Source organism: Rhyacophila brunnea, unplaced genomic scaffold, assembly GCF_057557595.1.
Source record: "Rhyacophila brunnea isolate RB1 unplaced genomic scaffold, BYU_Rbru_1.0 scaffold_11, whole genome shotgun sequence".
Taxonomy (NCBI): domain Eukaryota; kingdom Metazoa; phylum Arthropoda; class Insecta; order Trichoptera; family Rhyacophilidae; genus Rhyacophila; species Rhyacophila brunnea.
The window spans coordinates 32,620,448-32,638,464 of NW_028232763.1; the positions used below are offsets into that span (position 1 = coordinate 32,620,448).

Sequence of the window (18,017 nt, forward strand, 5' to 3'; positions counted from 1 at the left end):
AAGAAAATTAGAACATTACAATTACCCATATTACGGATCCAGATATACAGAAATGATATTTCTATTGGATTACTAGTGTAATAATTATCCTATCACCCCTAAGTTGGCGACAATTTAATATATATTGTAAATGTAAACTAACTTACCATTCAATGCAGCAAACAGTACACCACATAATACGGCTGTATTTAAAATCATCCCCATAACTACCACCACACGGAAATGATTAAATAATAATTAAATAACTGACAAATACAAAAGACTTTATAATAACAAAACAAAACTGCAAGTATTTGGTTTTAATTAAGGGAGAATAATTACTAATTATAAATCTGAGAAGGGCTCTTGTAATAATTATTATTATTGATTGGTACTGGAATAACTAGCTATGTCTTATTGTAGCCTCAACCGGCGAGAGACGACTGGAAGTCAAAAGGTAAGTTCTTCACAGGTGCGTGACAATCGGGAGTGGAGAGGTCCAACTCTCACTTCGCAGAAAATATTGCAATTGCACGACACTGCTACGGTATTGCCAGATACAGCTCACAAACTTTTCTCATTTAAATTATTGGTCAGATGATGATTGTATATTTTTTTAGCAACAGACGGAGTGTATGGTTAATATAATGTTGTGTTGTTTTGGCATATTTATTGAGGATTTTTGTATTGACCACCAGCCCTAATTTAATTCACACACATTATCTATCATAATCTGAAATATTATTTATTTATTTAATGCGATTCTCACGGTTGCTTGTTATTGTAGTTGCTTTATCTATGAGCTGTCACCGTCTGTTATTCCTCTTTTTCCGTTTGGGGCTTGCTGCAGAGTCCATTCTCAAGAGATGATTTAATAAACTGTACTGTTAGCTGGCTCTCACATCAAAACTCGTCTCAACGTGTCAAATACGTCGATGTGACGTCATCGTTATTCACAACACTCATATTGCCAAATGGAGCTCCGCAGATTGGTCGAATGCGACTTTTAAATTTGAAAAAAAAAATCTACTGTTGCAATCGACAAGTTACATGGTTCTCGGGCTGCGAGTCGAAGACGGCAGGACACATACAAACACCTACGAATTGGTCATTCCTATACCGGCTCGTCGATAACCGCATCTAAATATATATACGTTTCAAAGGTTACGTGCGACTGTCGCTAGGTAGATGTACGCGTTCTTCATATGCGACACCGGATCGACGTTCTTGGAAGGTTTTATTTATGGCTGTGCGGCAGACGAGGCGAGTTTAGATGTGACAGCCGGCTTATGTCTATGACTGCGAACGTCGTTATAACCGTATTGAATATACTTTGTTTTGGCTGTCAATGTTGCCCAGAGTAAAATGGGTTCACAGATGTCAGATCGGATAGGTATTGGATTTTCGCGAAGAGCCCGAAGTCATTACGTTTTTAAGGTAGTCCATCTTCTCATTAATATTGTTCGGGTGCCATGTAATTCGAAGGCATTCTTCTTCTTTAAGGTATATCTGGTGTCGGAGTAAAATGGGTATTTTCTCAGACGATTGTTAATCATACACGATGTATGATCCAATATTCCTTCTGATAGGTCGGATACAGTTCAGTATATTTCAAATTCAGAAGCTGGGTGTCCATTATTCGTATAACATTCACCACCTTTTTACCGCAAACGCAGTTTAAACCATTGTATTTCCTCAGTATCATGTTTATGACAATTATCTGAAACCCGCGAAAGTCGGGATTTTCATTAACTGGCAACACTACAACGCAGTAATTTATTATAGTCAGAGGTTTTCAAAATGTGCGCTGCGACGTTCGGTGGCACCGCAGGATATTTTAAAATTTGAATAAATACCAGCAATATAAATTAAATGCGCTGAAACAATTAGAGATTTGTTTATATTTCGATATGTGTTTTCTGCCTGAGTGATAATGAAATCCATTATATTATAATTCACAGGGAAGCACTTACATTAACATAATGAAAGTGGTAAATTGTATAAATAAAAATGGCCATTAAAGAGTAGGTTTTCAAAAAACTCTGTGACCTCAAATGAACATGTTTTCTCACAAAATTATTCAAAAAAATGTATTTATGCTTAGCAACTGGTTTCAAAAATACTTTCAAGAAGATAATATTATGGAAAATTTTACGTCCGTTCCATTGAACCGATGATCATTACCATTCAGGCTTCAATCTCCACTAATCTTCGAGTTAGTATAGGAAGACAGTCTACAAATTGAGCTATCTTGCGGCAGAACCTACCTATATTACGTATCCGGAAACTTGTACGTATGTAGTTCGCCGTATCACACTTAACCGTGAAATAATGTTGCATCGGAAATATATGGCCGCATATTAAACACCGTCCAACCTCTTTGGGTCGTATAGTACTGACATACAATTTATGTCTAAATAAAACACGGTTCTTATTGGCTTACAGGAAGCCAGCAGCAAACAAATTTTGAAAATAGCGGATGTACTGGATTATTTATTTTGTTAGGTTAGGTTAGGTTTTCATTCTTGAATTCATGAATTTTGCCAAAATCAGCTATGCTATTGAATCTAATAAAATTGACGATCGTATACCTAATATACGGTCATCTCTTTCCGATAAGAAAGCCCATGGCGAACTGTGTCACAATGAAATGTTTTACGCACTTACATGTAACCCTTATATTAAGAAAAAAAAATGTTGACGTGGACTTCCGGCGGATGCTATACAGATGAAGTTCAATCCAACTTATCTATAAATAAATAAACATTGTATAAAATCTGTTTATTCCGCATGTGGGTATATTTTTTGGTATTTCGCCGCAAATGGAATACATGTAGGTAAATGTACCGAAAAATAAGCAAGTGTGGCCATATTTGGGGGTAATTTTTTATTATTGCATTGGAAGTAGCGACGCGTAGGTTTGTGAAAAGTTGTTTTGATGAAATCGCGCAAATATGTACCTGGCATATTATAGGGGAGATAGAGAACGTTCTTGGAGGCGGCTAGGACTTGATAATGATGGTGTGGACATGCATAGAGATTAAAATAAATGGCTGTGTAGGTATGCGCATTTTTGCGTAGCAGTAATGAGTTACGATGTGAATTGGTATTGGATTGGTTGGACTAGGCATAATTTATAACCAAATTTACTATCGCTCAAAACCCAACGTGGAGTGCAAAATAATCATAACCATTTCTATTTTGAATTCAATATTTCAGAAACTGTGTGATGAATAATTAGGTGCACTATTTTTCTGACTAATTGCACGGAGGGCGCTACGAAATGAAAAAGTTTGACAACCGATGTGTTATGCAGATGCAGTGAACGTCAGACGAGACAACATATTAATGATTGTATTTAAAGGTATAAAGTATAAACATTGCAATTTTAGTGCAAACCTTGGCCGAGAGACGCTCTTTGGCTCATTGGGTCAAATCAGTAGCGTAGATAACTTTCATTTCTTTTAATTCCTTTACACGAATAAAATTAATATTCATACTTTTCATAACGACTAGTCGTGGATTAGTTGAGTAAAAGTGATATTTAATTATGTATCTATTTCAGATACAGTGTGTCGTATGTGATATTTTGGAGAAAATCAGATTTTTCGAAAATATCAAAATGTTTTCTTATTTTTATTACATACCAAAACATCAAGCACTAACTTAACAAACTTCTGACATACATATCTACTGAAGATTGGGAAAGATAAAGCCTTTCAGTGCCGCAGGCGGAAAAAAAATCTAATTTCAACTAAATTTATTTGACTGGACTGCACGGTCTGCCTAATCCTATGGGATGTCACTGATGTATGTGTACTTATAAAATAATGTTTTGTTTGTCGACATGCCATGAAATGATTTTTTTCACGAATCTGAAAGTATTTTTTATATTTCCATGAGACATAACGCTCATCTAAAGTCTATCTAAAGTGTCAAATGGTTCAAAGCCAATTCATCTTTTGAGTCTGTATATTTATAAAAGAAACTTTAAATTGATTAAAGCAAAAAGCAGAAAGTTCATAGACATCAAGAGGCTGAAAAATAAAATGGATTATTTATGAACATTAAATACAATAGCCCACATGCACAGAATTAAAAAATAGTTGTGAGGAATTTTCCCATCACCACATATTACATATTATTTGTGTATGAAACAGAAAAATGTGCAGCTGCTTTGTAATACAAATTATAAACATTTTAGTAGGTTCTAACATCGGTTTATATTCCATAGACTCATAGGTGTATATGCAACGTTGTTATTATCCTCTTTAAAACATAATATTTACAGAATGTTGAAAGTAGTTATGTAGGATTTAAAATGGCATATAATTTTAACGCAAACCTATGGGAAAGAATATACGTTGACATGAAAATATATTAAACCACAGTAAAATACACGCACCATGGAAAATTTAATACAGAATGCCAAATTCTACGCTCCCTTCACAATGGCCCAAGCAAGGCGTATGTTGGCGCCCTTTGATGTGTCTTGAAACCAGGGCTTTGAACCGATATTTTCTTCGTTTCGTTCCGAAATTAATAACGTTTTTTTCCGGTTTTCGGTTCAGCATCGAGTAATTAATTTTTAAATGTTTTTATTTTTATTAAAAAAAATATTTCATACCATAATTTAGAACATTTTATGGTACTTGTATGATAGCCCGGCGCCACGCTCTGAAACCAATGGTTATGCTGTACCGCGCGGCCGTAGCCATAAATTTTTAAAATAATATATTATAAATTATGAGAGTTGTCAAGATGCGACACGACAACTAAAATGGGGAGTAAGATCGTGTTAACGCGTGTGTTTAAACATGTACCAAACCGAAAAAATGATTTTTTCGGTTCGGTTTTCGTTCAGACAAAAATGACGGTTTTTTCGGTTTTCGGCTCAGTTCCGGCTTGAAGCCCGGGTTGAAATACAAACACTGTGTCGATCGACGGCAAACATTTGCCGGCCACCGCGTATGTCGCCCAATTCACAATGGCGAGCACCACGTGGTCACTATGTCCAACCGTTTTAAAAAAATCGGTTAGGTACATGTTCAAACACGCGCGTTTACATCATTTTACTCCCTACTTCAATCATAGTTTGTCAATTTATGGCTACGGCCGTATGTTGTAGCTTAACCACTGGGGAATGCCAAAAGAAATGGCGTATTTCAAAAAAACACTACCTTATTCTTAGGTCAATAATTATTATAAAGCAATCATTATTCGTAAGATGTTTATCACAATTGAATGGTCAAAGACATAGCTTATAATTAGTATCTTTAGAATTATCTTCAAATGTGTTAATCTTGCCCATTTTTTGAATAATAAAATGCCTAATTCCTGTCAAATTTGGGATCACAGAGATTATCAATATAATTTTTTATCGTAAATATTTCACTGTAATAATGTCGATATAAATTATACTGATAGTTTTATAAATGCGTTTAAAAATTAATAAATGTAAAAAATCTTAACACCACTGCACATTTATGTACTGAAATATGACTATATTCTAAAACATTAGAGCGAGAGGTTTAAAATCATACTATTTTATGTAATAAAAATACTTTATGCAGTCATCAAATGTTTAAAATAAATATAAAGGATAATAAGGCTTCAAAATTATATAAATAGATTATCTACAACGTTTATGGTATATGTCAAGGATCATGCTTTGAAAATAGAAAAAAAGCTCCATTTTGACCCACGCTGAGCACGTCCGCCCTTAAGTATAATTAATATATGATTCAAACACCAATAAAAAAAATCTTCGATAAAACGGTTTTTATTTCTGTGTGCGCGTGCGGTGCGTGAAATATTTCTCATATTTTTACTGGTCCGCAGGTATGTAAAGTTTGGGTAACACTGGCTTGGACCACTGTTTCAAGTATACTAAACATTCATACTTTTTTACCCTTTACGGACATCATGTGGGACCTTAAAATAAATATCCTACCCCTATCCAATGCCCTGTAAAATTCAAATTGAGGTTCAGCTGGGATACGGGACAAGGATGATCCCAATCTTTTAAGATTACCACATAGCACCTTAGAATATACAGGTTTATTAGTCACGTTATGATAAAAAATTAGAAGTTGAAGAACATTTTGTGAAGAAAATTCTAAAATTAATTTTGCCTGCCGTCTGCCGTCAGTATTTGTAAACTTTGCTAAACGTTGCAAATAAACAAATATGTTGACACCATCTTGGAAAATCTTCGGCAGAAGCTTTGTCAGTTTTCACAGAGAGTGCACTAACAAAAAGCTAATGGAAAAATACAATGGAAATAAAAGTTATTGTCATAATAACTAATTTTCTACTATATTTTTATTCAACTAATAATTCACAAGATTTGAGAATGTAACATTCTTCGTATTGATCGTACATAATTTGAAAACATCTTGAAAACATCCGAGGTGTGTTGACACAATTTTTACATCTTTGGTCATAACTTGCTCAGTTTCAAGACTATGGAAATGTACTTTTTGGACAGCATATTAATAATTCATCTTTTACTTGCGTTTAAAAGCAGTACAGTAGCAATTAATTAATTATTAGGAAGCATTTCAACTGTTTCAACTCTCCTAGTACCGAGGTAAGTTGAAGCAGTACCTAAGTAAAGTGGTTTGAAACATTTAATTGTATCTACATTTACATCATAATCCTATGTACAAGGCTTTTTAACTGGAAAAATTGTTTTAATTATTTGAAAAAACGACTACAAATATTTTCGGCACTTCTTTGACATCCTTTAATGTAGTACATAAATCAATTATGTATTAACATAACAGTCAAAACAATTCTATTCAACTCACCTTTGTGTCAACCCACCTCGGTCTCCCTTACTAGAATTTGTTTTCTTAATTGATAACTTCATATAAAATACAAAACCCGTGAGCCAAAAATTATCGCAATTTGATGGGATTTTTCAGCGTAAAACTACTACATGTTAATTTTGGCATAGTACACCGACGGGTTAATTGATAAAACACATTGGCGCTATTCCAGTGGATACGGGTTCATGTACCATCGGGCGGCGTATTTCTTTCAATTTTTTTTTTCTAGTTGATACCTATAAATAGGTGTTTTCAAATTATGTTTGAATAATTTTAATACTGGTATAACTTTTATAATTAACAAATGCTCCCGGGATCAGGATGGAAATCACGAATATTAATTAATAGTACATAATTAAAATTACTAGTACAGTGGCTCTAATATTTGTTTTTATGATTGTAATGACCCTTGAAATATTTTGTAAAATCTCGAGGATAACGTATAAGGTAGTGACTGATCTTATTTCACAAGGTTAAAAATATACATTTTACCACGTTTTTATTAGCTCGTATTCTTGTTTGTCCAATACAAATCTTGCAATCGATTAACTTCCGACTGGATAGACATTTGAAACTTTTAGAATATATCAGAACACGATGACAATGCATTCTTTTAATCCTTTCAGCCATCTTTAAGCATAATTGAATTCATTTTTAGTTAATTCTGTTTTGTATGAAAAGTTATTTCGGAAAAAAAAATCGTAAAAAGTAAAACACTATTATTGGTTGCTAAGGGGGCCCTAGCAACTAAATTATTAATATATATGTGCGTTACTATGGAAATCAATATGACATGTCAAAATGGCATTTCAGCATTATATATTTATTCAGTATTTCTATCAAGTTCAAAAAAAGTTTACATGATTCAACAGAAAATTTAAAAACGTGGTATATAAAAATTTATTTTTATCTTGTAATTATTTACTGATTACAAACAAACGTTGCTATTTTATATTGTGTTAATAAAAGTGTTTTCTTTATTAAATTCTTCTATAATAACAATCACAAGAATATCTAACTAAGCTAATTCGAAAAATTTTCATTACTGTCGGTCTATTCTATACTTATAGACCGCTAAAGTGATAAAGTGATAAATATTATCAAACTTAGGGTAGGTTTGTATCAAAGTATTAGCATAAGTTGGTTGTAATTGTTGCAATAAGTGCTATATTTTAACAGCACTTCTCTTGGCTGTGATAAAATTTAGAGCGAGATAGACAGTTTTGACAGTTTTGACGATTTAGACGGCTAACTTATTGTAACAATTATAATACCTCAATACAAATATGTAATATATACACTTTATCACTATAGCGGTCGATAGTCGCCTTGTATATAGAATAGACCCGCTGCTTTATTTATTAATAGGTAGCGAACCATACATGCGAGTGAGAAAGCATTCGGCACGTTAATATCTCTGAAATATGCGTTTAGAATAAGATAGAATTTCTACGGCTGAATTAAATATTTTTTGTACACGTCGCCGGTAATTGTTTTGTTTTTGTGTTAAATATAAAGTTAGTGGTAATATTTTTTAGATAATTTATTAGAAAATATGGTCAACTACGTTGTGTTTAAATTTGGTAGCCGATTGAGAAATAAAATGAAGATATAACGTTTATAAATAATAATAAAATTGAGGTTTTACATGACACTGATATTACATGAGCGTCAATGCATAAGCCGAGAGCAGTTGTCAGTATTCAACGTATGACGTATTCTTGACACGTGTTTAAGTTTATCCTGGATTATTCCTTACTCGAGATCGGTTACCTGCTACTACTTAACCATTAGGTATTTTAGTTCCCATTATTTATGAGTTTCCTGGACGTGATTGTAATGTGTTTGTGGCATTAGCATTAATGTCGCGTATTTGTAACAATTTTTATTTAAGAAAATACTTGTTATATTCATCAATAATGCACCACTAATAAGCAAGCATTCTTTCATATCCCATAAAATAGATATACTTAATTATTATTACCATAACTGATTGCATATGTGTATAAGCAAAAGTATGACAGTTTGTAGTACTGGATAAACCTGTTCCATCAATGTATGTATGCACACTTTATGGGATATCATGAACAGGAAACAATGTAAGTAAGCCACTTTTTGTAACGTGTATTTACGTCAAGGAGGTTTTAGGAACACCCACAAATGCTGCCTATTATAAATTACTATTTATTTGTTTATTGCACGATCGATAAAGGGAATACAAACTTGCCAGTAAAAAAGAGTCACTTTTTACACACAAATAAAACAGAAAAGTTATTTTAAAAATGCACAAAACTATTTTTGTTAAATAATTAATTAAGTTTTTTACGTTTTTTGGAGTTAATTTGTTACATATATTTGCCGTAATAAAATTGGATTTCATACCCAAAACATTACAATAAATACCTATCTACGTAGTACCTCAGTTTTCAACGACATCTTGTTTCACTTTCAATTTAAAAACCGACATCCTTTAACTTACCATTATATAATAGCTTCAGACGTCTTAAGCCTCAATTACATTGAGCTTCTTTACGAGCTGTGTGTTGGCGAATTTATAATCTGCCTGTAAAGTCGCCCAGTGTAATCATCGAACAAGCTAACATGTTCGATGATTACACTGGGCGACTTTACAGGCAGATTAAAAATTCGCCAACAAACAGCTCGTAAAGAAGCTCAATGTAATTGAGGCTTTAGTGATGATCTACAGTTAATTACCTGTACTTTCACGTACATATTATATGCATCCAAACCCTACATTTTCTTCTTTACATTACATTAACCAGTGTCTATCTAATGCTGGATGAATGCTTCTCCTAGCTCCTTCCACTTCTCTCGGTCACTAGTTCTTCGCTGCAACGTACAGCCAATGAATTTTATTAGTTTGTATATCCCGCGGGTTTTAGGGTATCCCTATGGTACTCGTAGTTTAATGCCTTTTTGCCACCATTTTATGATGGAATTTATCCAGTGCCATGTCATATTGTTGCATAAAAACTCCTCTTTATACAACTATTAACATACTTCCCTTAGTCGTCCATCATGCCAGTTCTTCAGTCAGAACATGTGGATAATATGAATTACTAAATCATTTATAAAGCCTTCAAGAAACTGTGCCGCTTTCAGGATTCCCAGAATCGACCTTGCTTATACCAGCATCATCGCATACACTCTGTGGAGGGCATGGCCTCCACATCCTGAAGCGTGCCCCCAGGCCAGGATCTTTGGCGGGCTCCCCTACTTATCACCTCCCACCCTACAGTGGCGTTTTCTAAATGGTGTTCGAGGTTAATAAAAATTCAGTTTATTTTTAGCGATTTTTAACATAACAAATTATGGAGTTGTCGAAAATCAACACACAATAACCAAACATTGTATCGCATAACCATACTTACGTTTTAAAATGGTAATAACTCCGATGTAAAATAGGGCGACTTTTTTACCGTTAGGGCATATTTAAGATGTGTTTTTATCTCAATTATGTGGTCGACGGAATCTAGACACGAGACCACTTGTCCTCCTATAATAATGCATGTTTAAAAAATATATTTGCAATAACTGTTTTTACGATACGCAACAGATGGTAATGTAAAAAGGTAAGTTAAAAATATGGGGGGGCACTAGATTTTTTTAAAATCTCAAAGTGGGTGGTGGTCGAAAAAAGTTTGAGAGCCTGTGGTTTAGACTCACGTAATGAAAACGTAGGCGCATGGCCGAGCCAGCTCCAACATTACTTCTTCCATGGGACAAGAGACTGCATGGTCAATGTTCTTATCTCGTCATTACTCTTAAAATCATGTCACCGTATACCAAGTATCCTCTGCAATAATTTGTATTTCTAAAATCAAAAACATCATAAAAAATAAATAAGTATACTTAAAGCTTGTGGCCTTGAAATAAACAGTTAGTAATTATGTTTTTAATATCACCGATTTTACTACTTCTATTTACTAATTCTAAATAGGTACTGCAAACAACATATTTATCTAATATTAAAAAATAATAAAGTAAAACTTAAATCACCTTTCGACGAATGGGACCTCACTTATTATAACACCATTAGCGAATCGATCGCTATAAAAATATTTATACGCGAATATATCGCGTATAAAACATATTAATGCCATATGGACGTACATAGGTACCATTTCAAATAACAATAATTTGTTTTACACCACAAAGGTATGTGTGCATTTATAAAATAATAGTCGAATGCGCATAGTGTCGAACAAATGTATTTCTTCGCCCATCTTTAAAAAGTTTTAATTTACAATATTTTTGGAGACGCCTTTCATTAATATCTTCAATTCGATTTAATTTATTGCAATCAATGTTTCCTAAGTTTGGGTGGCATTTGTGGGCCAAAACTTGCATAGATCATCTCTCTATCAGACCTTACATTATTTTTATATAAAATATAATATTTCTCTGTAGCCTCTGTGCGCATGAAAATCTTTCAAAATCTCACACTTTAAATACAACAATTAGAAATACGGATGAAATATAATATCACGTATAGATAACATATTTGCAATTCATAATATTTATAAGTTTTCTTGGATAAATCTGCAAGCTTTTATGTCTCAAAAAAAAAACTTATGATATAAATTTTTCTAGAAAATAAAAATGTATAAATTTGGATTCGGTTCTATTTATATCGAATCCATTCATCCAGGTTTGTTTGTTATTGTGACCATTCCTAAATTCGAAAACTAATACCCATAAATAAGTACTTAATAAATAAAGCAGCCCTATTTAAATTTATATTTTCAAATTTCTAAAAATAAAAATAATTGCAGAATATATTATATAAAAAATGGTACTCTTGAGGTATTTTGTAAGTTTACCTCATAGAGGTATTAAATATAAAGAGGGGCACGGAATCGGCTTTCTCATACAACTGAATGAAGCAGGCCAACAATAGCTGACATAGAAATAGCGACCCGATAAAAAAAATGCAGGGCATCACGGAGGATTTACTTTGGTCATTATAACGTAATCATATGATATAATGTTAATGTGGAAATCTTGCCACAAATTGATTACCAGCCTGCCTCACCATACTTTTTCCCCATACTTGCCTGCTTCACCATACTTTTATATAACCTGCCGCCCCTAGGTTTACCTCAAATACCCAAAGTATTTTATAAGTTGACTTGAGGAAACCTAGTAAGTACATGAATAGTTTTATAATTATTATTTTATTGGTTTATATAGGTATATATTATCTACTTTATATCGTTATATTTTACACCTTTTATCACTTATATTGTTTGACTCTTTTATTATTAATATTGTTTATCTATATTTTCTCTGACGCCCACGACGGCCGCGCGTCTTAAGCGCCGGCCTTTAACATCCTGAATCCCAGGTTCGATTTCTGAGTCTGGCAAGTATACATATTGTTTTTCAATTTGGAGTCAGAGTATGGACCCAATAGGTTGAGCAAGTCGCCAACATCCATTTCTCGTAAAATTTGTTAATACAAAACCTCCACTCTGTGGAAGCCAATATGACCTTATTAGGGTCGGACATGGTAAAAAAATTAACTAAGTACTTTATAATTCTCAATATTATAATTTTTAAATATTGTTACATAAGTATAAAAAAATAAAGTAGCTAATAATAGGTGTCAGGTCGTTGTAATTATGACTGAAAGAAGCAAGTTATCGCCAATACAATGAACAAAAGAGAGCAATCACCTCAATGTTGAATGTTTTATGAAATTAAATTTTGGTCATTTTGTTTTAATCCTGAAGCTTCAAAACAAGTTTCCACCTTTGGCCCTCGCAGTGTCGCACTCCACGAATGCACCACTGAACTGCATACCCGTAATATCAAGTAATGATACGGTAAGAAAATATTATTATCAATGCGTTTCACTATTTCCGGTTTCAATTATTATAATTCAACGTAAAATTGTCTACCTTTCTTAAATTAACCGGTAATTCCTTCGAACAAGCGAGTTTTATTGTTTGCCTTAAAAGTCGGCGGTCATGTTGGCAACCGTGTCTATTGTATTGAGCGTTCTGTTACTTCGACCAATAGGTAACTTTGTTTACTTTTAATAAATCTATTGTAATATCAAAATTACTATCAAATTTGAAGATAATAAATCAAATTAATGTGTATTTAATTAACCCTTTGGCTTGGTACGTGTAATATTTTGAATAAAGAACAAGATACAATTATTTAAATGCAGAAAGTATTCAAATAATAATAAAGTTGTGATTATATTGAGATGCATATCACGCTATCACGGCGACAAATTTGGTCATGGTTTCGTCATTTGCAGAATATTTTGAACGATCACCATCTCTGTAAATTCAATGATGGAGTGAGTAACGAGTGCCAACTCTAATGTATTAGTATTTTGAATTATTATTCATTATTCATGCTAACTTCAATTAATTTTAACAGTTTCAACATGTGCGTAGGTACGTTAAAATTACTTCAGATTTTACACCCATAGATAATATTTTGAACAGAACCCGACCTGCAGACCACGGATAATAGACAATATTCATATAGAAAATACACAGTGCCAAAAGCTAAAAACAGAAAACACGTGGTTTTGATGAGTCGAAAATGTGTAGGCATGTAGAAAATGATAAAAAACGAGTCATGCAGGTGTCGATGCAGTGCGGTACAACGTGAGGTGACCTCTTTGTTGTTTTGGTGATTTCGAATGTGCTACGGGATGGGAGAATTTTGATAACATTTTAAACACCAAGAAAAACGAAATTACATATCTTTTTTCCGGTAGCGGCAGCTTACTGTGACGTCACGTGATAGTACGCGACGTTCATCATAATATATTTGGCGCTTTCATGATTGAATTAATAAATAAAAAGTGAATCATTGAACAAGTTGAATGAATCGACTTCAAGGTTATATATGCGATTATTGATTATAGGTTTTATTAATATGTCGTAGTATTTATAAGTCAAGTTCAAACGTTCAAATTATTTTACGATTGTTATGAAAATAATAAAGACATTATTTTTATCCAAGTCATACGTCAATGTTGGAAATAAAATGATTTAAACTTTTCAAACCAAGCAGTTTTGTGTTTGAATCATGTTTCACGCATTTAATATAGTGAAACAGCGATTGTTTTTTAAAGAACTGAAAAATTTGGGATGAAAAAATCATATAAAATGGTGTATCGCATATTTTTGAGTTGTTTGTATTAAAACTTTTTTAATATCATAAATATTGATTTGAAGGTTTCATATTATACATAATAATTAATGCTAGCGAAATAGTTTTTTAGTCCCTCGATTTACCTCATATAATCTACTTTTGTTATACTTTATGTTTGACTGTTCACTTTGTCATCAATTTCCAATATGAAAAATGCCACCACGCTGGATGATGACAAAAAATACTATGTGCGCATCCCTAATTGTCTAAATTTGTAAATTGCAGACATATCTATAAATAGAAGTGCGCAATGAATAATAATAGTTTTAATGATTTCCATGCATTTATCTTCTGTACCTACATGCACTACCGTCTGACCGTCATTCCGCCGATAAAAATATAGATACCAGTCGATGCGGTATACCTGCGCGGGGTATGAGAGGTATACATACATAAAACGCAACCACAGACGTTGTTATAAAAAATAAATATTTTTTTAAATTTTAATTAAATTTTGAATTCGTAAAGTAAATTGTGGGAAATAAAAGCGTAAAACAATGTAGTTAATGCAGTAAAATGAAACGGCACTACAGAAACTATACGCAAATTGTGAGAAAATTTGAATTCCTGTCACATACAATCGGGGTTCCACTGCATCTATTTGGTGATGTGAAAAACACTCCTAACTCATTATTTTATATTTTTGTCATTTCAACTTATTTAATCCTTACTATCTCAATAATTATTAGTTAAGTTTTAGACTTTACTGATAATTGACTCGTTTTTCTTTAGTTTAGTAAAAGTTTTAGTAAGACTGTTCTTTATGTCGTATTGGAATCTCTATTATATATATTATAGGTACATATATTATATTTTTTATTTCTATCCGTGCATATATTATATACGCACTGCTGTTATCAGCGGCTGTATGAGGCTGTCGAGGGTAGTTTAACATATTATTGTATTGAGGTGGTTAATCATCATTACAATAAGTTAACCGTCTGAACTGTCAAAAAGTGCTATGCTTCAACAGCATCTCTTATGGCTGTATTATTATTATTAGTATTATTATCGTAACAATTATAATACCTCAATACTTCTATCCTCGATAGCCACTGATAGCAGCTTTGTGTATATAATTGATGTGCAGGGGTTTAATTTAATGTTATGACTGACAAAGTTTAGTGTGCACTATTTATGGCAGATCTTATCAGCCCACCTCCACACTTCGCCATTGCCTAATACGTCATAATTTATACAATTTAAGTTTGTGGACGTACAATTTCGGTAACCTTGTTAGCGGAACAACAAAACTGTCTAATGACATTATTCGATCTCAAAATAAAATATCGATTTGAATTAAGAATTTCCCGATGACAATATTTTCGAAATTGCAAGAGTTGACCTCATTATAAGTATGTAAAATAATTATAAGATAAAAAGAACTTTTTATATACCACGTTTTTAAATTTTCTGTTGAATCATATAAACTTGACAATCATATGTATTAATAAAAACTTTTTAAAGTACTTGATAGAAATACTGAATAAATATTATAGAATACAGAAATGTCATTTTGACATTTCATATTGATTTCCATAGTAACGCACGTATATACTAATAATTTATTTGCTAGGACCCACTTAGCAACCAATAATAGTGAGTAGGAAATATTACTTTTAACGAATTTTTTTCGAAACATACAAAACAGAATTAACTTAAAATGAACTCAATTCTGCTTAAATATGACCAAAAGTATTAAAAGAATGCATTGTGGTCGTGTTCTGATTCTGATTCAAAAAGTTTCAAATGTCTAGCTAGTCGGGAAGTTAGTTAAAAATCTTGGACAAACAAGAAAAAAATTGTACTGCACAAGAAAAAATCTGTACCGGACAAACAAGAATACGAGCTAATAAAAACGTGGTAAAAATGAACAGAGGAAGCAAACACAAAGAATTTATGGTTCATATAGTCCAGTGTTATTCAACTGAGGATATGCTAGAGCTTCCAGGGGCACGCAAAAAAAAAAAACAAAATAATTCATAACAATAATTGAAACATATTTTTACTTAATAATATTCTGTAGTGATTTTATTATTATACTACAGCTAAAGCGATGATTCATCAGATTTTTTATATATCCGTGTTTTGTATTGCCGTAATAATTACTTACACCGTTGCCATTTAAGTGAAATAAAATAAAATAGTATTTGGGGATATAATATTGTTCTGTTAAAACATGTTAGGGATACCTACGTGAATATGGTCATCATAACACTCATAACACCTCTATTCAAGGTTAGACCAACGTATAGATAGATAATATTCTAACAGTCGTCTAATGTTCGCATCAATCCGAGTGGCGAGAGGCTTTTATGGGGCGGTCCAGTTCCGTATATTATTTATTACCTATAAACTGCACATGCACCTTATTATTAGGACTGTATTAGACAATCAAAGATCTTTGATTAGAAGAATATTTAAAAACTATTCTACAGTGTAGTCGTCTATAGTTTATAAAATATGTCTTTCATAAAAGATATTTTAGAAAAGGTTACGACATACCTTAAGTCTGTATCATTCAACCTGAATAAAACAAACGAAATGGAACCGTTTGGTTTTGGACCGTTTGGTAAATGTCCACGGAAACGCTTTTCTGACGACTAATTAGTGTTGCCAGTACTTAAAATTAATTCCTAACATATTAGTCTCTAAAACAGAAACATATTTATTTATTGAAACGTCAACTTGTTATGAAATTCTAACCTCCTATCGTTGTCTACAATAATACAAATTCGTATTCATTCATTTTAAATGTACAAAATATAAAGAATGCTTCGTGAATAGGTAGCCATTTATTTAATTTATAAGATTTATAGGTATGACAAGTTTTTAAAAATTACTTTTAATAAGAGCTTTTTATAATTGACCACTTGTTCATGTCGACAGTATGATTTTGTGACTTAGACGACAAACGAACATATTAAATTGATAAAATTCGTTAGGTAGGTAATAATATAAATATCATTCCGGGTTGATTTAACACAGTTTGTAGTTTAGAATCTCCGTTACAAAATATAAATAAAATGTAAATAAATTCTTGGTCTGACATAATAATTATAGTAATGATATTAAATCGAACTCTTTGCATAGAAAATATGGTTGGATTTTGAGATTTTAAGACACAAAAGCGGCTTCTTGTTCGCGTATGGTTACTTATGAATAATAGGTATTGATTATTAATCTATAATATCCATAATTCAAGTAAACTTCTATGGTGTAAATGTCTAACATATTAATATGAACACCTCACGATATATAAATGCCGAATAATGCTTATCAATACTTTGACAGATTACCATTAGTCTATGGATCGTCCGAATCGGTTTGACGTTTCATGTCAAACCATTTCTGATGGTCCGAGAACGGTTTGATTTTCAATGATACACTGAACCAAACGTCAAATCTCAAACCATTTCCGGTCAACTTTCTACTCATACAATTTGTATGTATATTGTCTATGGTTTGATTTGATTTGTTTCGTTCAGGTTGAAAGAAACGAAACACGTAAACACCTATTAAATATTGGTCATAGTTAAAAACATTCAGCAGGCATTGTATTTCTTTTTTTTATGGTCTGACCGTGAAGACTGGCTTCAAAGTATTGGTCTGTGACGGCTGGCTTTTGCACTTCTTTCATATTAAACTGTTGATAGGGGTGAAATTATTTTTTGTTTGCACACAGACGGCGACACCTCCGTTGCCATATTGAGCATGTCAATAGACGAACTATTCGAAAGATACTGAGTTATTGGTATTGAATACAACAACTCGTATGGCTTGGCTAGTAACTTGTAACAATTGTCAATTTTTGGGACATGCATTAAGTATTATTGGATGACATTAATTATTCAACAGACACTCGTCGAATCGCTATTTGTGTTTCTATTTATTTTGTGTCTATCATTTAAACGCACTTCGCTCTATACAAGTGAATATATTGATCATTTTAAATACATGTTGCCTACTAACTGTCAATACGTTATGGATGGGTTTATTATT

The 18,017-nt window shown here is 32.5% G+C and overlaps 1 protein-coding gene across 1 annotated transcript in view; it reads right to left on the reverse strand.

Moving 5' to 3' along the window:
* The window catches only part of LOC147078612 (phospholipase A1 member A-like), a 36,237-nt gene extending 32,831 nt beyond the window's left edge, over positions 1-3,406 (reverse strand). Inside the window, exon 1 of the mRNA XM_085960440.1 lies at positions 3,379-3,406. Coding sequence (XP_085816566.1) covers positions 3,379-3,406 — 28 coding nt within the window. The remainder of the gene's footprint in view (positions 1-3,378) is intronic.
* Between the last annotated feature and the right edge of the window lie 14,611 nt (positions 3,407-18,017).